The sequence below is a fragment of the Ambystoma mexicanum genome, chromosome 2q (assembly GCF_040938575.1).
Source record: "Ambystoma mexicanum isolate Mex_15411 chromosome 2q, UKY_AmexF1_1, whole genome shotgun sequence".
Lineage (NCBI taxonomy): Eukaryota > Metazoa > Chordata > Amphibia > Caudata > Ambystomatidae > Ambystoma > Ambystoma mexicanum.
Window position 1 is genome coordinate 1,414,056,953 of NC_090924.1, and position 25,529 is coordinate 1,414,082,481.

Genomic DNA, 25,529 nt, shown 5'->3' on the forward strand with positions numbered 1-25,529 from the left:
TGCTAATTGTATAAAGGTGACGCTAAGAGGATTGCTGCTCACTAATGTTGATTTTCAACATGTATGTGGGGAAACGTATGACCCCTCTTAATTGAGGTGCTGGATGCTCGTCTAGCGAGAGGCTGTTTTGCAATGTTCTTTTCTGAGCAGCAGTGGAATTCACTGCACTGCAGTAATCCTATATGGGACTGATACCTTGTGAGATTGCTGAAAGTGGTCTCTTTCTAGCAAACAGGGCTTTAAAGGCAATATCAGAATGGCAAATTCCTTATTTCTCCCTTGTATTTTTATAGTGATGGTCTATGAGGGCAGCCATTACTTTCTTAGTGGGTAATTCTGATATTTCTTCTTCCTTTAGTAAGGATACTCTACACAATAATTCTTCCACATAACCCAATTTAAAAGCAAAACAACATTATTCCATATACTTTAAAACAGTACTCTAACTTCTAATAGGTCAGTTTCAAACCTCATGTGCTTTCGCACTTGTCAATGGAAGGACAAAGAAAACTCCTGGCATTATACTGTATATTCATTCATTCTTGATAGGTCAAAGGATAGATCGAAGCTAGACAACTAGAAGCATCAGTCCACCCTGTAAAGAAGGCATGGCATCAACAGTATGGCAGACACAAGTGACCACTGTATAAGGGTGTTTATTGAACTTCAAATAAGGGTGAGATAAATGCCTATCGAAATCTACAAATGGGAACAAGCTAAGACCATCAAATAATAATAATACAGTCATCGTCATGTTTTGCCAAAATAAAAGGGCCTAAACAAAAAAAAACTATTGCCATTCCTTACATCTAAATACAAATAATATGTGAAACAAGGTTATGAAAAGAAAGAAATGTTCAGAATGATATGTCAGGATTTTCAGGCCATTGCCCTCCCTTCCCCACATTTTTAGCACGGGACAAGCAGTTCACTTGAGCGCAGCACAATCTCTGGCTTCTTTAGCACAAGGATACAGTTCAAGCAATGGCATCATGGTCTTCGACGCACAAGTCTCCTTGTTCTCAAAGTCTCTTTACCTCGGGGCCGAATGCAACCAAATAAACAAGTTCCTTTCTTCTTCAGATTCTTACAAGTATTCACTTTCGGTGACTCTATTCACCCCAAATCCCCATCAGTCGGTCTCAGATCCCTTTAGCATAATGTTGGTCATTTTCGATCCCCTTCATTCGGGCTCAGATCCCTTATATACAATGTTCGTAGGATATTCCTCTTTCGGGTGACTCACTGTTCAACCTGGATCCCCCTCAGCCAGGCTCAGATCCCTTTAACACACAATGTTCATAGGATATTCCTTCTCTGTGTGACTCACGGTTCACGCCGGATCACCCTCAGCCGGGCTCAGGTATCTTTAACACAATTAGTCTCCCTCAGCCGGGCTCGGATCAATGTCAACTTTACATCAAGTATTGATGACTTTCAAATGGGCACAGGCTTTGGCTTGACCTGTTGCAGGACCACTTTGATTTCAAAATTGTTGCAGGACCACCTTTGATTTCCCAATTCCTTCTGTTTTAACGTTCGCAGATACCCAACAGAAACTTTTGAATGAGCACCCACATGATGCCGGACCATTCTGTCTGCGGTTATGTATTTTAGCTTCAAAGTTCATTCATTCATCTGCTCTATCTTCTTCAAACAATGCTGCTTGCAACATTGGTTTTCACACAGACTGGTCTGGTATCAATCTCTCCAACTTACCGGCTGTGCTGACTTCACGGCCACTGCTTTGTTGTAGGAGCCAAGGACAGCACCACAGCTGCAAACTTGTCACCCCGTCTTGACTATATTTCCTTTTCGTGAAGGCTCATGAAAGATACAGTCTTTCGGTGAAAAGGTCAAGGGCACTTCGCTCCTTGCAACCATCTTCGGTCTTGCCGTCTTCCCCATCATGTTAAACGGCCATCTTGGAATTTCTGCTTCCTCGTATGCTTTGCTTCGCTCAGAGTGTGCTTTCATACTTCGCCTTTTATCCATGTGGGGAAGAGTGATGGAAGTCAGGTGCGTGTAATGATCAGTGATTGCCTGACCATTGTAGTCGGACATGTCAGGTATACGGCTCGGGTGTCAGTCTGTTATCCCTCACAGTGAGCGGTCCATGAGAAAGTGTTTATGTCAGAAAACGGGGGTTCGCAGGGGTAAAGGTGTTACAGGGAAGGGGATACCGCGTCTTGCCATACAGTGTCCCACTTCCACTCCCCGAAGACCCCCCGCCATCCAGGTTATCCTCCTGTACTGGTCCACCCCTAGGAACTGGATCCAAAAGCGATGGCTGTATCCTGGCCAACTGGGGACTAGCGGGTAAAACACCTTAACTAGGCTTGCCCTACATCAAGCCCTACAGATAAGGGGTGTAACAGCCGCTTTTACTCCCTTAAAATAGGCAAATTATCTCAAAAAATAAAAATAGGTAGTAAAAATACCCCCAAAAAAACAGGAAACAGACACGTATGACCATCTGCTCCTGCTTTCACCCACTCCATGGATATACTTGGACCAGTAGTGCACACACTACCACAGGAGGAAACTTCTATTATTACTGCCTGATTGGAAGAAGTAAAAATGTTTTCCAGTAAAATCATTTTAACTCACTTATAAAATACTCTAATTGGTAATTGGACTTACATTTTTACCCCCATAAAAATCATTTTAATCTCAATTTTAACAAATAGGGAGTAAAATAATTCCACTAAAAAATCTTATCTGGAGCACTGCCTACATCTAGTTTGTGCGCTTATTATTAAAGTATGCATCAGCTTCAATGCTTTCATACTGTTGCAAAAGAACACAGGTGTGAATGCATGATTTTACTTTACTACTTTTAACACGCCCAGAGGCCTATGTGCGCATGCAAAACAGATTATATTCGAACAACAAAAAAGGCACCAGAAGGGCTAACCAAATGTAGGAAACTAGTTCATTCCTTTATTAAAAAAGTGACTCTTGATTGCTTTTTTGAAGCGCGTTAAGCAGGGGATTGTACTCATGGTAAGAGGAAGCTTGTTCCAAGTAAGCAGGGCCCAGAAGTCGACTCTGGCCCTCACACGTTTGAAAATTGTACTGTGGCAAAGCTAGTAGTTGCGAGTCATTCGATCGTAAGACTCTCCTAACTGGTGCAATCATGAGCCGTTCAGCCAGGTACTGAGGTGCAGCACCATGAAGACATTTATGTGTCCGCGTATGTGCCTTGTGGAGAATTCTATACTTTACCGGTAACCAGTGAAGACCACACCTGCTTGCAGTAATATGATGTTTGCCTAGTCCGCAGACAGCCCGGACTGCCCCATTCTGAATAATCAAAGTTGGAGACATTTGAAACAGAGATGCCAACTAGTAGACTATTACAGTAGTCCAGCTTTGGGTTGAAGCAACCACAACTCTATTCTCCTCAGCGAGGATGGGGTGGATTTGCCTAAGTAAGTTGTTAAGGTAGGCACTGGAGGAGAGCAGATGGGAAGTATGTTTATTGAAGGACAGCTAAGAGTAAAAAAATATGCCAAAGGTTTTAACATGGGGACACACCTTAATGGAACATCCATCAATTAAAGAAATGGCTAAAGCAAGAGTCGAGTTTCCTTAGCCTGGAGGCCGAACCGATAATCAACAATTCTGTTTTACTGTCAAACACCAATGAATTCAACCATCCAGGACTGAATTGAGGCATATATCTTGTTCTTGGGTGTGGTATCGCGGGCGTGATCACCAGACTATTCTAGAACAATCTGTGTATCATCCACATAATTTGTGTAGCAGACTCCCAATCGGTCAAGTAAATCAAACAAGGGCCTTGTATAGATGTTAAACAACGTGGGCGATAAACAAGAGTCCTGTGAGACCCTGCAAGTAAGTTGAACAGGGGAGGCCTGGAAGTCACCCACTGCAACCCTCGCAGGGCGGGGACACTGCCCTGCAGAGAAGGGGTGTACTTGCCACCTTTACTCCCTGAAAATAGGCAAATACTCCCCAAAAATAACAATAGGGAGTTTAAATACTCAAAACAAACAATAGGAAACAGACACGTATGACCTTGTGCTCCTGTTTTCACCCACACAGCTCCATGGATAGGTTTGGACCAGTAGTGAACATAGTACCACAGGAATAAACTATTATTAATGCCTGATTGGAAGAAGTTAACATATCTTTTAATGTGTATGTAAAACCAGGTGCAAAGGAAAAATTATTACAAAAATATTTCAATGTTCCAGTCACATTTTTACTCGCTTATAAAATACTCACATTGGGAATTGGGCTTGCATTTTCACTCCCTAAAAATTCATTTTACTCCCAACTTTAAAAAATAGGGAGTAAAATACTCCCACATCAAAATCTTATTTCTAGCCCTGCAGGGACTGCAGAAAGATTTAATCCAATCTGCGGCAGTTTCTGCGCATCTACAAATTTCCACCAGTCTGCTAATAAGCAGAGAGTGATCCACCAGGTTGAAGGCAGCTAAGAGGTCGAGGAGCATCAGCAAGGATGTGTGATCACCATCAATGCCTGCAATATTAGATTTTAGATCCAGCAGGTCCATCTCAGTTCTGTGTTTGACTCAGAAGCTCGATTATCGCATCCCAATAGACTGTGTCTCAGAGAACTCCTGCAGCTGTATATACGTAATCCTATCAAAGATTTTCTGTGGTATCTGGTCATTTCATCGAATGTAATACCATCGAATGCCTTTCCATCAAAAAGATTGCACTAAAAAAAGCATTGAATGCATGTTTTTTTAAGGCAAAGGGTTTAGTTTAAAATATATTTTTTTTAAATGCATGCGTTGCAATTTTCTTTGATGGATATTTTTCAATGGAATGGTCTATCGATGGTAAGAATTCGATGGAATGACTATAAACCATTTTCAGAAGGAAAGGGACGTTGGCAATTGGCCGATAATTACCAACTGCTGCAGGGTCAAGATTGTCCATGCCTCCTTAAGAGAAGTAGGAACATATGATTCAGCAAAGAAGGTATTGACGATCCTGGTGATCCAGGAAATGAGGGCCTCAGAGTCCTTAATAATGCTTGCAGGGCATACATCTCCCAAACAGGAGTTAGATTTCATACCGCTAATGATGGTGTGAACTTCGATCTCAGACACTTGGTTGAAGACAAACCTAGGCTGAGCCACAAGAGGTGGCAGGACTGAGGAATCCAGAGGGTCTACTGGACAGGGGATCGAAGGGTCAAGAGTTAATAAAAGTGTTTTCATAGTTTGTTAATGGAAAGATATTTTCCTTGCAAATTCATCCTGGCTTGCTTGGCACCAGGAATAGCGTTTTTCAATCTCTGCCTCCTCCATAATTCTAGACTTGTAACTGGCTTGCCCGGCTGACATGATGGCTCACTTGTAGTCGGCCACAGCCTTTTTGTAGTTGATTTTTGTAGTTGATCAAGGTGTCAGCGCAAGGATTATTCATCCACAGGCGCTCTCCTGCCCGCCTAAATCTCCTATATGAGATAATCTCAGCATTAAACCATGTATTTTTCTTTACATCACTTTTAATGGTTTCTACACAAAGCAAGTGTGTCAATGGCCTGTTGGAATTGCAGAAGTAGGTCATTAGCCGTAGCATAAGGGGGCACACTAGAAAATGTCACCATGGTTGCTAGAGCCTATGGTGTGACATTCTTAAAGTTTTTGACCTTTTGAAAACCTGCCACAGTTATAATGTATTAAAAAGAAAAAATAAATAAGAGTTTATAGTACACAGATTTATGTTGATTGTCTGCCATATTTCTGATGTAGGCCAACACGTATTTGTTTTATATTCGAAGTTTGAGGAGTCATGTCTGGAGTCATGTCTCCGCACAGTCTGTGAGAAATAAAATGGCCTAGATAAGGCCAGCTTTGTTATGTTATGTTATTGAGATTTATCAAGCGCACGCCCAACCGTAGGTATCATGGCGATAGGAGAGAGGTGGAGAAAGAAAGAAAGCCAACAGGAAGCAAAGAACTTATTTAAAACAGTAACGTTTTCAGGTTGTGCTGGAAAGTAAGATGGTCGATAGTCTTGCGCAGGGGTAGAGGCAGATTATTCCATTCCTTAGCCGCCGCTACAGAGAACGCACGGCCACCTTTGCGAGCAAATCTAAAGCAGGGTACCATCAGTCGACAAGTCCCTTGAGAGCAGGGGCACCAGTGGGTAGGTAGCGAGGGAATTTAGCCTGCAGGTATTCGGCTCCAACACCACAGAAGGCCCTGTGCACCATTCACATTGGGTTAAACACAATTTGCTGGGAAACTGGTAGCCAGTGCAACTGGCCCAACAGAGGGGTCATGTGGGTGCCAACAGGGGGATGGAGAATGGATCTGGCCGCAGCTGCAGGAGCTGAAGCCATCCTGTCAGGTGGGTGGGTTGTGCCAGATAGAGCGAGCTGCAATAATACAGCATGCTCAGCACCAGAGCCGCGACTACGGGAGCCTGGTTTATGGCTGGAATATGGAAGAACCTTTCGTAAGATCCTAAGTTTAAAATGGGCGATTTACATAACACTGAGATCCGCACGCCAAGGTTACGTACCGATGATACCGGTAAAGGAAGGGGACCGAGGGAGGGAGGCCAGAACTCAGTAGTCCAGAAGGATTGTGGATTGGAAGTGCCTACAACGAGAACCTCGGTTTTACTACCGTTAAGTTTCAACCAGCTTTGTGACATCCATATGCCTAATTCCTCAAGACAATGCCTACAGCGAAATGCCGTTTCGGTTTTGGTTAGGTCAAGGCGGCCCAGAATCTGGGTATCATCCGCGTAGGAATAGAAGCGGAAATCATGAGAGGCGATGAGGAACAGGAGGTATCTTATATAGATATTAAATAGAATAGGGGATAGAGCTGATCCCTGAGGAACGCCACATGATAGATGAACTGGGACAGAGCAGAAAGGGGTGGAAGAGACAGATTGCGAGCAATCCGCCAGGAACGCGATAAAGCATTTTAGCACTTGGCCATCAATCCCAGCCTTGGGGAGCCGGGAGATAAGAAGGACATGGTCGACGGTGTCGAAGGCAGCCAAAAGATCTAATAACAGGATTGCCCCGACACCGCCCTTGTCAGCCAAGCACAGCAGGTCATCCATGACTGAGTTGAGTACTGACTCGGTGCCTCTGCCAGGCCGAAAACCAGATTGAAAGGGGTCGAGAAAATGGGAGGATTCCAGGAAAGCCAAGAGAAGCGGGGACACCAGCGCCTCCAGAACCTTCATCAAGAATGGGAGGAGAGAAATCTGGCAGTAGTTGGCCAGTACATCGGGATCGAGTGAGGGCTTTTTTAGCAAGGGAATAACTAAAGCGTATTTGAGGGGGCCTGGTATCACCCCTGTTGTAAAGGAGATGTTGACGGCAGAAGTAATAGAATTGAATATATCAGGCGATGATTCCTGCAAAAGAGACAGAGGTATGGCATCATCCGGGGAGGCAGATTTAAGTTTTAAAATAGCGGATAGCACATCCGCATTGGAGAAGTGGGGAAAAGTGGACCAAGATCCTATCGTAGGAGGAGGTATGGCTGCCGCGGAGACCTTTGTGATTAGCTGGAAGTCGGCTTTTATAGTGTCGCGGAAGGTAGTAATTTTTTCCACAAAGAAGGTGGAGATAGCGTTGCATAGCGCCTGGGAAGGGGGAGCTGCATTGTGTCCAGCTTTAGGGGTGGACCGAGATTGGACAAGGTCAAAGAGGGCTTTGGGTTTGTTTATAGCCTTCTCTACTGACTGACCAAAGTAAATTTGTTTGGCATTTACTATATCGCTATGATATGCGGCATGCATATTTCGATAGAGTAAGCTTGCATTCAGGCAGGTAGCCTTGGCACCATTTCCTTTCCGCTTGCCTACAGCGAAGTTTGCTTTCTTTTAAGCCTTGGGAGAACCATGGCTCTGGTGGACAATCACGCTGTTTGCGCAGTTTAATCGGGGCCAGGGTATTTATTGGCAGTAGTTAGGAAGGCTGCTTCCAATGTGAATAGGGTACAGATTGCGTTTCTGCTGCACTGACTTTGCAATGAGCGAATTAGCTCAGGTTTTACAATCAACAGTTTTGGAAAACGGATTGTTCAGATTTGGGAGATTAGAAGAAAACCAGATAAAATGTATGTTTTACCCTCACCACATCCATTGAGTCACCCCTGGGAGCATGGAGGGTGAGCCAACTACCGGGCATGTGAGAGTGAGTCATCCCCAGGGCATGTGAAGGTGAGCCATCTCCATGGCATGTGAGGGTGAATGATCTCCAGGACATGCAAGGGTGAAATAAGCATGTGAGGTTTTCTGACTTATGTCTTCAGTTCGTTATCCGTGGTGGAAGTAAAGACCCTTCCTGGGCATTGAAGTGGGTCCTGAAGTCTAGAATTTAATTGGAATTGGTGTTCAGATACATGTTTCTCCATAAATGTTGTATTACGCTAAGGAAAGCTGTATGAGGTGCCAATGTGCCTGTGGGGTCTCAGACCCAAGTTGACAAGATGGCGCACACCAGAGACCAGGAGAAGTTTTTGGTTAAAAAACCTGATTTTTGGATGATCGTTGCAAGGTGTAATGGGGTGCAGCTTGGTTTAGAGAGCCAAGTGATCCAGAAGCAGCCCCTCATACAGAAAAGCTCAACCAACTTTGTTGGCCTTGTGTAAACAGTGAACACTCAATGAAGATGATTATCTGAGACATTATACAAGTTTATGCAGTGTTGTCAAAAATCTTCTGGTAAGCAAAGAATTTAGGTAATGATTTTTGTTCATATTGACAGTGTTTCTGTTAAGACTAATCCAGGCACTACTGGTAGGTTTAAGGTTCTTAAAGGTACCTCAGTCCTTCTCATACCATCGTCCATACAAAGCTGCTGTCACCAGACCAGAGCTGGTCTTTTCTTTGCTCATGTAGCAGTCATGGCCCGCCCAACCCCAGTCACCCGGCAAGTCCAGAGTCATGCCGGACATGAGGAGCAGAGGAAACACATAGGAGGTGCTGAAATTCCCCCATAACTGAAAATCCAGCACGCCACCAGCCTCAGTAATTTCTTGTCCACAGGTTTCCCCACATTTCACTAGGGTACAGACCTGGAGGTAGTATGTGCCATGGATGGTGTGGAGACCATCGAAAACACCCAGAGCATAGGTCTCGCCAGACAAGGCTGCATTCCTGTAGCTGAGGGAACAGCATAGAGAGTTTGAACAAACTTGGAGCCCACCTTCAGCACCAGTTATAAGAACAAGTGTGAAATTGTCATACATCATCTCAGAAAAAAAGGCAGGCGTTGGTTTATGAAATCCCACTGGTTTTCCTTCACAACGTACCCCTTGCTGCTCCACTTGGCAAACTGAACTGTCTAAAGGCAGGTCAACCATGAGGCCTTGTGTCTGGCTTACTTTGTGCCGCGACTCCTTCTTTCGGGAACATTCCAAGGATGGATTCACTGGTACCTGGGCAACAATAAGCTTGCCTTCCTGACTCTTCATGTTGTGGTAGTAGTGCGATTTTGCAGGTGTGTAAATGCCGCTGCCTGTGAGACCCAGGGAGGGCTCATGGATGTTGGCAGCCAGGAAGTTAATGTTGAAACTGCTGGAGAAGCCTCGCTGGATCTGAACAGCAGAGAGGAGTGGGAGCTGGTTCATCCAGGCTGTTGGGTACAGTACATGCTTCACCTGGTGCTGTGTAACGAGGCCCACAGCTGGCTCCCGGAAAAGGATGTCAAAGCAAGTGAAGAGGCCAAACCCATTAGCGAATGGGGTGTCAAAAACAATGTGTTCCATTTCAGGGGGCGAGTTGAATGCATCCTCAAAATACAGGTTTTGTTTATGGTACCTGGCCACAAGTGTACCAGCAGCACTAAAAACAACATCTGTGTTGAACTGGTATTGACCGTCTGGTGGGCAGCCAGGATCCAGGTGCTGGCACGGCATCTTGGTGCCAACATTTGCCACCACAAACATGCTGCCATTTAACGCCATGCAGCTCAGCCTCTGAAGGACCTGGGGAAAAGGAACAAAAAAAAACCAAACCCATCAGAAGCAAACTTCCACAAAGATATACAATGGCTTATGTGTAATCACACAGTGCAACAAAATGATTAATATGGAGATTTCACAGTAAGCACAAGTCACGTTTAAAAGAAAAATAACAGTACAAGTAATAAGCTGTTACCTAAAAATAACTGTACCATTTTGCTGTATTCTTAATCAGTTTTGCACGGTGGGAATGGCATATGCATTTATTATTAATTTATAGTGTGCTTACTTAATACAATCACTCCAAGACTCGCATAACCTTACATGCCCATACAGACACACACACTCAATCCTGCGCAATTAGTAGATTTTAGAAATAATTGGGTGGGCTGGCACAGCCAATTACGAGGGAACCTGTAGGGTTTGCATTGCTAATAGGAGAGACAGGAGAGATCAGAGCAGGCAGCTTCATCACTCCTCCACCTTGGAACTATACTTTTATCATCCAATAGGAGCTCATTCCAAGGCAAAGACATTAAAGGAATTTGCTATGGTGGATTTTGTAAAGTGCTGCTTTTGTCCTTGGACATCTTGGCGCTATAAGATCAGTAGGCAATCAGCATGCTGCCACCAGTGATGTGACCACCAGTCTAGATTTGGCAGCTAAAAAAAGCAAGGTATGCTTTTTTTTTTGGATTGTTTAGGTAAGCAGGATTCTTTCGAAATGTAGCTGTTTGGGGGCAGCAGTCCATTCTATTGCTGCCTGAACATAAAATGACCCGCCAGCTACTTCCGTTTTCTCACATTTAGGTACAGTCAACAGACAATTGTGTTAAAATATAAACCTTCTGGTCGGGACCTTGTTTAGCAATTGCTTCGTTAGGTATTGTCGTTCTTCTGACATAAAATACTTACGGGGTAATTTAAAATAAAATGCTAATCACAATGTTATCCCTTACCTGCTGTTGGTTCCCCTGCATGCAATTTTCACATTTAGAAAGCCGAGTGTAATTGTGAAGAGTAAAAGCAGGCAAAGTCAGCTTTAATTTTCCTTTTTACACTCCGCTTTGTAAAAACAAAAAATAATAAAAAACACCACCTGCAAATTACGCTTTAGAGACCAGTTTTATATTGATTCCTATGGAATCGGCCTCTATTTGTTTTATTGCTACAGGAAGATTGCATGCCGACGTAAGACCTACTGCCTCCCAAGAAGAAGGAAAGCAAAGCGCTGATGCAAACTCTGTTATCTCTCCTCCTCCACCTTCGAAAGACCCAAAGATAATTCTTGATATTACTTGTAGCCAGTAAAAGGATAATTTATTCCAATTAAGGAACTTTTAGGAGCAGTCTAGACTCTGCAGGTGTTTTGTGGATTTTTCAGGTGGACACAGTTATATGCTATTGCCCAAATCCAGCCTGGAAGAGACTGGACGATTAGCAGGCATGGCCTTGAGGCAAAAGGAGAGTAAAGGTAGAATGATTCTGAGTTTTCTCAAATGCAAGAAACAGGATTATACAACTGTATTTTGTATTTCTTTATTATTTATAACGCAGACCAAACCCTAAGGTAACTGGGCACTTGACAGACTTCGGAGTTACATACAAGGTGAGGCAATATAAATTGACAATATACGTTGACATGCAAATATAGCGGCAGAGAGGGACCCTGGTTACAGATGGGTCAGTGAGCAAGAAGTAATTGTACAGCAACTTAAATAAACAGTGGTCAGATAGACGATGGTTCAGCGAGGAGTGGTAGTAACATCTTAAAGAAGGGATTTGTTACTCAACCAGTCTTTTATTTTAGCTTTAAAAGTGAGGAAAGAAGATTCTTGTCTTATGGGAATGGGTATGGAGCACCAACGTTTGGCAGCTTGGACTGGAAAACTGGCTCCTCCAGCAGTTTTTAGGCTGAACCTCGGAACCACAAAGCTGTGAGAGTGGGCCGAACTGGTGGTATGTGAGGGTTGGTGTTTGCAGTTTTTATCGGACAGATATTTAGGGGCTGAGGTTTTGAGACATTTGTGTGTGATAGCCAAGGTACGTAGTGTGATTCTATCACGGATAGGCAGCCAGTTGGCGTTATGTCTAATCATGGAGATCAGGCTTGATCTGGGTAGACTGAGTGCTGCTCTCAGTGAGTTCTGGAGGACCTGGAGTCTGTTTAAGTTGTATTCAGAGGAATCTAGGAATAGTGTGTTACAATAGTCTAGTTTACAGTGTGTTGGTTCTGCTGAGGCTGAGGGGGAGAAAACTCTGGTGGTCCGATTGGAGAGAAAGGAGCTAACCCAATCCGAAGAATTAATGGAGAATGCTGCTGCTGTGGAGAGGTGCTTAGTGAGAATTTGGTGGTCGACGAGGTCGAAAGAGGCAGATAAATCGAGGAGTAGGAGTATTGCTAACTTGCCTTTGTCCTTTGCCTCGTCCATTTCAATCTTAAGGTCAAGGAGTGCAGTCTTGGTACCGTGTCTGGGCCTGAAGCCCGATTGTCTAAGGCCTAGAAATTCGTTTTCCTCTAAGCCAATGAAACAGCCTTGGCTCTGTGGGAGTATTGATAGGTCCCATCTAAAGAACAGGAACCGCTAAGCTCATAATAATTAGTCATAAATGAGATCCTCCATCTTGCAATCGTAGCGTTCGGTGTAGCCTCTCTTGTATCCAACATACTGTAAGTGATGGACAGGTGGGAAGATAGGTAATGGCAAAGGGTCCTGTCAAAGTAAAGTTTAAAGGCTCACATCCACAGAGAGTGTGTCTGTTCATTTGTAGTAATAATACCAAATCCATGAAACGCATAGATACAAATATATTACTTCAACAAGCATAAAATCAGAAATAAAACAGACAATTAGTCAAAAAACAACAAGAATTAAATTATACAGTACCCATCTTTCTTTTTGTAATATGCATAGTAATGTTATCACAAATAGGACATACCGATTGATCCTTATTCCAGGATTTGCGTGGTGGAAAAAAAAAGGGATGTTGGTAAAATTGCAAACAAACTAGGGGTATCCCAGCTGGGCATAGATCTTGTCAACTCTGTTCAGATTCTATCAGCGCACTTTTTGCTGGCCACGTCTGACATAAGGGAACATTTTGGGGGTAAATGTGTTCACAATCCATCCTTTTTAAGCTCAGACTCTTTTGGGCATCGACTTATTAGTGGTTCTCAAAATTCTGTAATTATCGCTCCCACTCTTCGCTTGATTTTAATCTATGATTTATTAGGTGAAATGATTTATAATGATTGATACATTTTGATGAATTGATGAATTTTTAATATTTATGCAGAATATGTATATGTTGTTCATGAAGTTTTCTATTATGAAACGTTTTAACAAACTACACCACAATAAAACGAATGTGCTTAACACAACCATAATTAAAGCTAAACATGTGGCAAACATTAGTACAAGTAATTTGGGAAAATTAATACAAAAAAATGAGAAATTAGTTTTAGCGACACACAAGAAGTACAAATCCCCAGTGACAAAAATATTCTGTAATTCAATCATGCCACCCAAGAGACAATCTATTTTTGTAAAGCCGCCTGATGCTCGGCATAAAGAGGCTGGCAGGGAAACAAGACAGTTGAACCACAGCATCAAAGACTTCAAGCACAAGCATGCAGGCAGGCAGCCTTGAGACAGCATGACACACCAGAACAGAGATAAGCCAGACAACAGGCTAATGCAGTCGTCTGATACTCGGCGTAATGAGGCAGCCAGGGCAGCAGTGGAACACGTTATGAAAAGTTTGGGAAAATTGATAATAGGAAATTAATCTTCTCGACACTCAAGAAGTACACACCCTAATTGACAAATTACAATCATGCCACCCGAGAGACTATCATTCAACTATATCATCCATACTGGAGACATTTCTATATAACTTCATTAGGTTCATAGTGAGCATGGCTAGGTTTGTCTAAATGTGGATCATGTTTGGCACTTAAAAACAAAAGTGGCCCCACAAGTCCCACACAGAATTTTGGATTCCCATTAACGAGTATGTTTAATTCATGCATCTGATAATCATATTGTTTATTATGACGAATAAGGGCTGTGCTCATTATTGCTTTGTGAAAATATTCCCAATTTATAAAATCATAGATACACAGTTTATATGATCAATTATCATTAAATGTTCCTTTTGTAGAATGACTCACCTTTTCTTAATTAACATTTGTTCTGCTTTACCTACATAGGAAATGGAAAACGAGCATTGTGGAACATTACCAAGCCCAACACAAAATTATATGTAATGACATTTCCTTCCCAGGGCTACAGAGCATGGTTCATGAAATTTTGTTTAAAATGCTTGCCTACATTTGAGGTTATGGGTCCATATTGGATATTCCCTGTGAATTAAGAACTTGCAGATTGTGCACTCTAAATTGTCCCGAAACTATTCCATGCTGTTATGAAATGTGAGGCTAAAGGTGCCGACAGAATAAAGCACCCGAGTCCTTTTGTCAATTGTATTTCCAGAGTTATTACAAACTGATATCTGGAATATACTAATGAATGGAACACAGCTATCTTTAGTACTTGCTTTGGTGAGATTTTTAATGGTAATTTTTAATACATTGAAATTAGTTGAAAGTGAAGGGGAGGAATTATTACAACTAATATGTGGAAATGTTTAATGAAGTAGAAGGAACAAGTTACTTACCTGTAACTGTTGTTCTCCAGCATGGGTCTGTCAGGGAGTCACATGCTCATGAATATTCCCCGTCGTCAGACTGGGAATCCTCGGAAAAGAAGAAAATCAGTTTAAGTTTCATTTCTGAACTGTCTTTCTCCTAACAACCAATCACTGGTCTCTGGGTCATACTGCCCCCAGCCAATTACTGGCTTCTACCTAAGCCCCTCCTCTGGCAGCCATCTTAAGATTTGGTAGCACATAAAGTGGCAGTAGGACCAAGAGAAGAGCCGCCGAGGGGTAGGCGAGAGGGTTTGCATGTGAATCCATGCCAGACCCATGCTGGAGATCAACAGTTACGGGTAAGTAACTTGTTCCTTCTCCAGCATGGGGTCTGGCATGGATTCACATGCTCATGAATAAAGAATACATAGCAGTACACACATGCACAACCACAGGAGGTGGCAAGGCTCAACATAGGCATCTCTTACCGCCTCACTAGGCTCACCTTCAAGCGAACAGGTTGCGCAGCACTGCTTGGCCGATTCTGGACTCCTCCCTGGAATCCCAGTCGACGCAAAAGAATTTTGTGAAGGTGTGCGTCGACCTCCACGTAGCAGCCCTGCAGATGTCCAGCAGGGGCACACCAGACAGGAACGCCAACCAGTTACAATGGGTGATGCAGCGTTAGAACCACCTGGAAATGGAAGCCTTGCAGAGGGCCTTCCCATGGTTCACAAATTCTTTGTGCAGTCCACATAGAACTTCAGCGCACTAGCCACATCCAGCGAGTGCAAAGTCCTTTCAGCCGGCGACAAAGGCATCGGAAAAAAACACAGGAAACACCAAGGACTCGTTTAGATGAAAGTCCGATGGCACCTTGGGCATGAAGGAGAGATGCGTCCTCAGCACCACCCTCGTACCATGAAAAGTCAATTAGGGTGGCTTACAGGACAAGGCCTGAATCTCACCCATCCGTCGTGCAGAGGAACGTTGTTTTCCACGACAAAAAACCTGCACTGTATGCATAGGTTCGAATGGAGGACCCATGAGCCTAGAAAGCACCACATTAAGCTCCCACGCCGGGGCTGGATCCTTCACTGGCGAGAGCAAACAGAGGAGTCCTTTGAAGAACTCCTTAACTAGACGGTGTGACCATAACGTCCGCCCCGGAGATCTGGTGTAGCGGGAGATAGCCACCAGATGAACTTTGATGGAGGAATGGGCCAGTCCCGCTTTGGCCAGCGATAGCAAATACTGCAGTACCTGCGGAGCCGTGACTCGTAGAGGGTTGATCTTCTGTGCACGGCACCAAACGGCGAACCTCTTCCATTTATGCCCATAGCATTTTAGAGTAGATGATGCTCTGGCCTTGGCAAGCACCTCTTTGCAGTCCGCTGGGAGATCGTAGCCCCCGAACTCTAACTCTGCAGGAGCCAGGCCTTCAGGTTCAGCGATCCTGGATCGTGGTGCAGAATTGCGCCTCCTTCCCTGGCGAGAAGATCTGCGACCATTGGAAGCTTGACCGGAGGGGACGCTGACATGCTGAGACGGTACGAGTACCATATCTGCCTCGGCCACGCCGGTGCGACTCGGATCATCCTGCACCGGGACCGTTTGAGTTGATTGATGAGACGAAGAAGCAACGGCAGCGGAGGGAATGCATACGGAAACGGGCCGTCCCAGGGGAATAAGAATGAGTCACACATGCTCCCCGGCTGGGGAAGCCTGCTGGCGAACCTCCGACACTTGGTGTTTGTCGCTGCCACAAACAGATCAATATGGGGGCTGCCCCACCTGCTGAACAGGTGATCCACTTGGTCCTGCCGAAGTTCCCACTCGTGGCAAGAGCGCAGCTCCCTGCTGAGAGAGTCGGCAACAGTGTTTTTCACTCCTGCCAGATGAAACGGGATGAGGAACATTCCCTGGGCTACAGCCCAGTGCCATAGGTCCTGCACCTCTTTCAAGAGCAGCGGGGACCTGGTGCACCCCTGCTTCCTGATGTAAAACATTGTGGTGGTATTGTCTGTGAAGACCCGCACCACCCTGCCCTTGAATGACGGAAGGAAGGACTCGAGGGCCCAAAACACTGCTCGCAGCTCCAGCACGTTGATGTGCAACGTATTCTCCTCCGGCAGCCACAGGCCTTTTGCGTGAAGACTTTCGGTATGAGCTCTCCAACCTTCCAGAGAGGCGTCCATCGTGACCATCTCCTGGTGTGGTGGGGGTCTGGAAATCCACGCATCTGGACAGATGTGCGAAAACTCCCCACCACTGTATCGCTCCCGACACATGTACCCAACAGACGTCAAGGAACTAGTAATGGAAGCATCCGTAGCCTGCATAGTCAATGAGGTAGATGCATGACTACATCATGCCGAGCAGAGACTTGACGGTCCTCACCGTGGTGACCTCCAGTGCCAACAGCCGTTGCACCTTGTCCAAGATGGCCGCTATCCTTTCCTCCGATGGAGATGTCAGGCATGACACCGTGTTGAGTAGAGATCCCAGAAACAGGCGTCCTGCGATGGAGTCAAGCAGGACTTTGCATAGTTCACCGAGAACCCCAGATCCGTCAGAAGGCGGACGGTCCTCGCCGTGTGGTCGACGGCGATGTCCTTTGAGGTGGCCCGAATGAGCTAGTCGTCCAAATAAGGGTAGACGTGGATCCCTTTTGGGGCAGCTACGCAGCCACCGGTGCCAGAAAACCCTTGGCGTCGACTTCAAACTGAAGGGAATGGCCTTGAATTGGTAATGCTGCCCTTGAACCACGAAGCGCAGAAACTTGCGATGTCCCTTGTGAATGGTGTTGTGGAAGTTAGCATCCCTCAAGTCCAGTGACGACAGAAAGTCCCCTTCTTCCAGCTGTCCAAGCACGTGCTGAAGATTCACCATCCGTAACTTTTGGGACTTGATGTATTTGTTTAGACAACGGAGGTCTAGGATGGGTCTCCAACCGCCGGTCTTCTTTTTTACGAGGAAGTAACGAGAGTACACTCCGGAGCCCTGAAGCCTCCTTGAGACGAGCTCTATCGCGTCTTTCTTCAGCATGGCCCACATCTCCTGCAGCAGCTGAGGGATGTGGTTTTCCTGCCAGGCCACCGGTGATATAGGGGGACACTTCATTTGAAATTCCAGGGTGTGTCCGTGGGCGAGTGTGTCCAGCACCCATCGGTCGGTGGAGATGGTCTTCCACATGCTGACGAAGCTCGCCAGGTGGCCTCCCACCGGGGTGCAAGGGTTGGGGCCCCGACACCATGGTCGGTTCAATCCTGCTTGGATTTCAAAACGCTGCCTTGGGGACCCAGGTGACGACGTTCTCCTACAGACTTGGCGCAGCCCCTGTTGTTCTCCTGGGCCGACAAGCGGGATGGTTGATTGCTCCATAGACTGAATGGGCAAAAACTTTGTGCACGGCTACAGCCCGAACGGCTGGACGGATTTGCACCAAATTTGTGGCAGGAGCGGGGGCTTGGTTCAGAAAGTGGTGGGAATCCGATCAGTACTTTTGTTGCAAAGAACTGAAATGTACGTCTCTAAAAATGTGTGATATCTGAGTCCACTCTGCGGACAAATTTCCCTGTTCACTCCGCGGACAGAAGTGTCATTGGCTTGCAGTACGGCGTGCTGTCGAACAACTTTGGACGCGGTCGATGGTTGGCTGAAGGGAAGCGTAATCTGCATCAACAATTTTTGGCAAACGCCGCCATGGTGTATCGGTGGACAGTGCGGCAGTGGAATGGTCTGGAAAATATACCGTACGCCATGTGTTGGCAGCAAGAAGGGAGGAAAAGGGTGGGGAAGTAAGAAGTGGTTCATGTGACATATGTAAATAGGTGTGTAGAATTTGAGCGTATTGCGCCAATTCGCGAGTACCTAGACAGGCAACTACTTTGTGTGGTGATTGGAGGCAGCTGTCGTAATGGGGCGATAGCTTCTGCCGCAACCTGTTTGTGGCGACCTCTTTCCGTGGACGAGTGGTGGCAGGTGAATTTCAGAAGGGGAGTGAATTGCACATGACATAGGTTGGATGGGAGCGCGGGTGGCTGGGCTATGCGGATGGATAGCGGTAGTTGGTTACATGAAGTTGCGGTGGGTCTGTTGAAGGATTAAAATATTGGGTGCATGGCCATAGGCCATGCACTCAAGAGACAAGGCCTTTAGCACACCCACCGCAGAAATACATGTCTGACTCTGCATCCAGTAGAGAGTGGCGCTTGCATAGTGTGGTGTGTGCAGATTGGTTGGAGTAGGGCCAGTGTTGCGAACAGTATGTGTGTAGGTGGTCAGTGACAATACTTTGTGAATCAAAGTGGGTACGGCCATAGTATGTGAATAAAAGTTCACAGGGGTGCAGGAGACAGTGTTTTATTTATACATCATGGTAACTATTGCAATTTATTGCTGCATAGCTCCATGGCTGTACGCAGCTTGGGTAGGAGTGCTGGTGGCAGTGGTGTGTATGTAGATTGTCGTAGTTGGTGACATAGTGACATGCATGGTGGCATTAAGTTGCAGTGGATGTGTGTAAGGCCTAGACTATTGGGTGCATGGCCGAAGGATGTAGGTCGTAGGCCATGCACTCAAGAGCCTAGGACTTGAGCACACCCTTCTGAAGGGGAGTGAATTGCACATGACATGGTTGGGTGGGAGCGTGGGTGGTTATGCTATGCGGATGGATAGCAGTAGTTGGGTACATGGTGGCATACATTGGTGCATGCAGTTGCGGTGGGTCTGTTGAAGGATTAGACTATTGGGTGCATGGCCAAAGGATTGAGCACACCAACGGCAGTAATGCATTTTTGAGTCTGCATCAGTTAGAGGGTGGTGACCTGTAAAGAATAGTTGTGGAGCACATTTCAGACGCCATAGAGCAGCAGAAGTAAGCTTCCATGCGTGTATGTTTGGTTCCACAGGTGAGGTCACTGTTGGAACATGGTCAAGTTTTAGATGTGTGGTTGGAGATGGTGCAGTAAAAAGACACGCAGTGTGGGCACTGGGTGCAGTGTTTGCATACTGTCAGTATGGTAGAGGGTATGGTTGAAGTGCAGCTTATATGTCCTTGGATAGTGTGCTGTGCGCAGATTGGTTGGAGTAGTGGCAATGTTGTACATTTTGTGGTTAGGTTGGCAGTGACACAGTACTTTGTGAATGGAAGTCGGTAAGACCATAGTATGTGAATGAAAGTGCATAGGGGTGCCGAAGACAGTGTTAGGTTTGCAGATTATGGTAACTGTTGCATTTTACGCTGTACAACTCCATTGCGGCGCAGAGGTTGGGTAGGAGTGCTGGTGCCAGTGGTGCATATGTGCATTGTGGTAGTTGGTGACATGCTCACATGCATGGTTGCATTACGGTGCAGTGAATGTGTCGAAGTAGCGCACCTACTGCAGCAATGCAGGTTTCACAGTGCCTCAGGTAGAGGGTGGTGATCTTTGGAGAATGGGTGTGGAGCACAATGTAGACGTGCGACGGCAGCACACGCGAGTTAAAAAGTGTGTATTGTGCGTTCCATGGTTGTGGTGATAGTAGGAACATGCTACACTATTTGGTGTACGGCAGGAGATGGTGCAGTGAGAAGTTGTGCAGTGTGGGAACAGGGTGCAATGTTTCTACACTGCGAGTATGGAAGAGGGTATGGTTAAAGTGCAGCTTATAAGTGCTTGGTTACTCTGCTTTGTGCTGATTTGTTGAAGTAGGCCCAATGTTGTGAAAATGTGGTGAGGTTGGCAGTGACACAATACTTTGCGAATGGCAGTGGGTAGCAGTGGTGGAAGCTATGGTATGTTTGTGGATTGTGCTAATTGTGACTCGTTTTCATGGTTAGGTGTTTTATGGTGTGGGGGAGGTGGATAGAAGTGTCGCTATGTATGTTACGTTTGTGCATAATGGTAGCTGCCCAGATGGTCGCATGCATGGATCCATAGTGTTATGCTGGGTGTGGGCAAGGGCTGGACTGTTGTGTGCATGGCCAAAGGTGTGCTAGGTGCGCCTCAGGATCTTTGTGGATGCTGAAATAGTGCACCCTTTAGCAGAAGTTTCTGGTGGAGGGGGAAGCAAACGGAACATGCACTGAGAGTGTTGAGTGGTAAATATGGAGTGGTGTCCAGAAATGATAGTGTGCAATGCAGAGGTTTAGTATATGATTGCTGCATGCGTGTTTGAAAATTTCACAGCAGCCAATGAGGGCGTGTTAGAGAAATGCCAGTGCAAAGGGAAGACGTATTGCGTTTGCTTTACTGGGGCATGGCCCTCGCTGTAGCTGGGAAAGCGCACGTGCCACATCCTGCCCTTTTGAGCATGGTGCCTTTGCAAATGGAACTGTGGGGATTATCCAATGAGGTGTCTAGGGTGTGGTTCACAGGAAGGGGCAGTGACATATTTACCCAAACTTCGATGTAGTGAGGTTGGCAGAGATGGACAGATGCCGCGTGCTGATAGTGGGTGATAACTTTGTGCCGTATCTGCACAGGTATGCCCTGGAAAGAGGTTTTGATACTAACTTCAGTTGGAAGGAGTGGAGGCTTTTTGGGGGACAGTCTATGAGTGGGGTTTCGGTACCATGGTTCTGCTTTGTACATGTGTTGCTTCTGTCGGTACTGTGTAGGTTATGGGCGTGCATTATGGAGGACAACATTTGGGGTACATGTCGTGCTCTTGTTTGCTCAGTCACCTCAAGAAGTTGATGACAGCAGTGATGCAGTGCAGATTTTTTCACACTGCCAAGGTCATTTTCTCATCCCTACCACCAAGAGGTGCTAGGGACCATGTCAGTGTCATTTGTCCACAGCCAGAGGTCGGGAGGTGTTTCATAAACAGAGGCATGTGTGATTTTATGTGCAGTGCTGGGATATTCTGCACCGACTATGACTTTATTAACGAGCAAGATTTGCAGTGGTTCCAAGGAAATGGCATTTTAACATCCATTGGCAATGCTGTTTTGTTTGCCACTCTGCACGAAGCATCAGAGCGAATCCTGTAGCAATGTAAGAGAAGGGTTAACGTTCAGTGCGTACAAATGTCAGGAGGACAAGCAAACAAAGTGATGGAAAGACAAATTATAAAAAAAACATTTTGTCAGACATTACTACAGACCCAAACCCCTACCCTGCTTTACACGCCCCCCCCTGCCCCCAATGCCCATTCCCTCCCACCCCTAGCACGAAAACTCAGCGGATTACACTGTACTTTCACACTTACACATGCAACATCCAGACATTTTCAGGATGGGAGCCATGGAAATGAAACATTGGAGAGAAAGACAGTGCTCTATAATGTTTGTGGTTCAGGTGTGTACGTAAACACTATGGCAGAAGGTCACTTTGTACAATGAATTGCAGGAGGCTACGGTGGAAATGTGCAAGGTAAGGGGCAGGTATCCTGGGTATATGCATGAACTGTATGTATTTGTTTTACATTTTTAACATGCATGCAGTGCTCCTTTTGAGTGATATTTTTTGAAAAGTGGGAAGAAAGTGGGTTACTGGGGAAAACAAAAAAAATGTGCGGTGTACACTGAGTGGCAGGCCTCCTACTGTTTTGAATGCATTGTGAGTATGATATCATATGATGTGGATTTGTATGCTATGGCATTCGTAGTGCGCCAATACACACGTTCAGCAAAGCGCAATGAAGCAAGGGAAGGGGGAACAGAGGGGACACACAGACAACGACCCTACTAGGCCAGGTGTCACTTAGATTGGCCAAGTGCATGGGTGGAGGGGGGGGAAGGTACAGTACATGTTAGGAATAACAAATAATAAGTGAAAATACGGGACGATTATGCCAAGTGCACACATCAGTTGGTGGAGGAACTGTTAGGAATACAGAAAACAGTCCCCAAGTGCAGGGTTTGCTAGGAAGGCCGTGCAGGGGTATGCCTGGCGGGGGGAGGTGACATGGGCCTGACATCACAGAGTCGCCAGGTAACCAGTGCACATTAAGTGTACGCAAAGGCAGTCAGGCGGGGAGAGGAGCACAAACAGCAGACGCTAAGAGAAAGGCTTTGAGGTGCTTCCGGGACCAACAATGGTTCTCCTCATGTTTCAGGGAGGCTTTTGCAGAGGGAGGACCCAGGCGAAAAAAAGCATCTACCACCACCTGGTTTCTTGCAGAAGCGACTGACCCTGAGGGAGTTGGATGAGGGAGCTATCGGAAACATTTCAGTGCAGGAGAGATACCTTCTCAAGGCGCACACTCCTCTTCTGGATGCGTTCCAAAGGGACGGAGAGTGGAAGCAGGCAGATTTACAAAGAGCCTGTTGCAATAGTGTAGCTTGGACAGAAGTACAGCTGTGCAGACAGTGATCTTTTGTAAAGTTGCTTTCAGTTGGTATAATGAAATCAATGCTTCCTTTGGTGGCATATTTTTACGATTTGTGTACGAAGTGGGTTAGTGGGGAAAACATTTCGTAGCATTGTAGGAAGGAAAGCAGAGAGTTCCTGTCTTGATATTACAATGTATGATATGGGTAAATGAGAACGTTGCAAGCACATATCACTGCAGTGCTACTTGAGGTTAGGGGATGGGGAAAAAAACAGTATGCTTCTAAAGAACGTAATGGCCGCTCAGTGGCACATACCGTGCGATGAGGCACGTATAACTCAGTTATAAACAAACTGTCGAAAAAGTTTTCGTACCACCACTTTGTGGGGATAGGTGCTCATGTACATGAATGTGCCTGCAGAAATCTTGCAATCTTTTACGGAACTTTGCACTGGACATCCTTTTGAGTGAAAGGACACTTGTGCGCTGAATTTGTTACGGTACCTATGAAGTGTTCTGCAGAACTGATAGTGTTAACTGCTAACAGCTTGCATGGCATTGGTGTAATCATGCCGGTCAAGTGGCGCAGCGAGTAGCGCGCTCGCTTAGACATCCGTGCAGAGCCGGTTAACGCAGGTTCGAATCCCGGCGGGGCCAAACTCAGCCTTTCATCCTTCCGAGGTCGATAAATGAGCACCACACACCGTGGGTAATAATAAGCAGCGCTCAGAGCCTGAGGGTCCGTAGCGCTATATAAATGCCTAATTATTATTATTATCATGTGTGCCTATTTACCTGTAACCCAATGAGGTAGTGGTGGAGAAAAGATAGTGTAAAGGGAAGAAGGCCTGCTGCAGCTTTACAGCTTTACAGGGGTGCGGTCCTCGTGGTACTTTGGGAAACGCACGTGCCCCAATCTGCGCTTCTCACAATGCTGCCCAATTGACATGGAACTGTGGGGATTATCCAATTAGGTAATGTGGGTGTGGTTCACAGGAATGGCCAGTCAAACTGTTGTACATTACACTCTGCGTAGTGAGGGTGGCCGACATGGCGAAACGCATTGTGTTCACTGTAGGTGATCCCTTTGTCACAGATCTGCACAAGTATGCCCTGGAAAGACAGTGACTGCAATTTTGGTTTGGAAGGAGTGGGCGCATTGTGGAACGCTGTGTATGAGTGCAGTTTTGCCGATATGCATGCACTTTTGAAAGATCTGCCCACTTTTGCTACTGTGGATGTCATCGTCATTTACCACGGCGGCATGCATTTGGGTTACGTGCATTGCTTACATTTGTTCCATTGACTGAGAACATTGCTGGATGCAGTGAAGATGTTTTGCCCCACTGTCAAGGTGCTTTTCTCATCCACAATACCTCGAAGAGTATGGGGCACTGCTCATGGATGTAGTTTCAAGCCAGACGTAGGAAGGTGTCTCATCAACAGAAGCATGTACACTTTTGTCCGCTCGTGGGATGTTAATCTGCAACAATGACCTCATTAGTTGCGGAAATGCTGAGTTCTTCCAAGAAAATGGCATTTTGTTGTCGCCCATTGGTAATGCAGTTTTGTTAGCCCATGTACAGGATGCAGTTAAGAGTTTACTGTAATAGTGTGAGTACACAAAAACACAAAGGGAAATAAAAAAGGTGTTTTTCTAGAAACATCTAAGAAAAAAAAAGCTCTCAAGAGCCGCCCCTTACCACGAACTCCCCCTACCCGGGTTGCAAGTTATTCCCCCATGCCCGCACGCAGCACGAATACCACATCCAGGGATTTTGAGGATGGCGGCAATGGAAATGGGACCGTGGGGATTGTCCAATCAGGTGATTAAGGTGTGCAGCAATAGGAAGGAGGACTCCTGCTTCACTCGAGCCCGGCTCTCGCGGTACTTGGGGAAGCACACGTGCCACATTCTGCGCTTCTCCCCATGCTGGCCTATGGAAATGGGACTGTAGGGATTGTCCAACCAGGTGCTCAGGGTGTACGTCAAAGGAAAGGGCGGCAATGTATTTTCCCACTACTCTGTGTGCTGACAGTAGCAGGCAGAGATGGCGAGACACACACTTTTCATAGTGGGTGATCTCTTTCTGCTAGATCTGCTCCAGTATGCTGCGGAAAGAGGCTTTAATGGCAATTTGAATTTGGAGGAAGTGGAGGCTTTGTGGTGCGGTGTTGATGTGATTAGTTTCGGCCATATGCTTGCAGAATATCGACGAGTGGCCACTTTTGCTACTGTACACGTTGTGGTCGTGCATTATGGAGCCTTGCTTTTGAGTTCCATGGCTTGTTCACATGTGTACCGTCAACTCAAAAAAGATGATGAAAGCAGTGAAGCACATTTTTCCCACTGCAAAGGTGCTTTTCTCATGTATACCATCAAGTCCAGTATATAACTATTCCAATGAATGTTATCGTCAGCCAGAGGTTGGAAGGCATCTTATCAACAGAAGCACGACTGTTTCTGTTGGTGTCCGGAGCAGCTGTGCAGAATGCTGTACATGAAATTATCCTAGTGCACTGTTGGAAGGGTAGTACCCTGCCCACTGGTGCCTTGTGCTTCGATTTCAGTTCTCGCCACATGCAGTACAGACACTTCATGGGACGCCATTAGCCGTAGGACCAGCATTCACGGACATGAATACATTCTGAAATAAAATAATGGTTA

At 45.8% G+C, this 25,529-nt stretch overlaps 1 protein-coding gene across 3 annotated transcripts in view; it reads right to left on the bottom strand.

The window, feature by feature from the left end:
• Positions 1-640: 640 nt before the first annotated feature.
• BTD (biotinidase) overlaps positions 641-25,529 on the bottom strand; it is a 405,811-nt gene continuing 380,922 nt past the window's right edge. For all 3 annotated transcript variants that reach the window (XM_069648910.1, XM_069648908.1, XM_069648907.1), the window contains one exon: positions 641-9,970. In XM_069648910.1, coding sequence (XP_069505011.1) covers positions 8,807-9,970 — 1,164 coding nt within the window. In that variant the 3' untranslated portion in view covers positions 641-8,806. The remainder of the gene's footprint in view (positions 9,971-25,529) is intronic.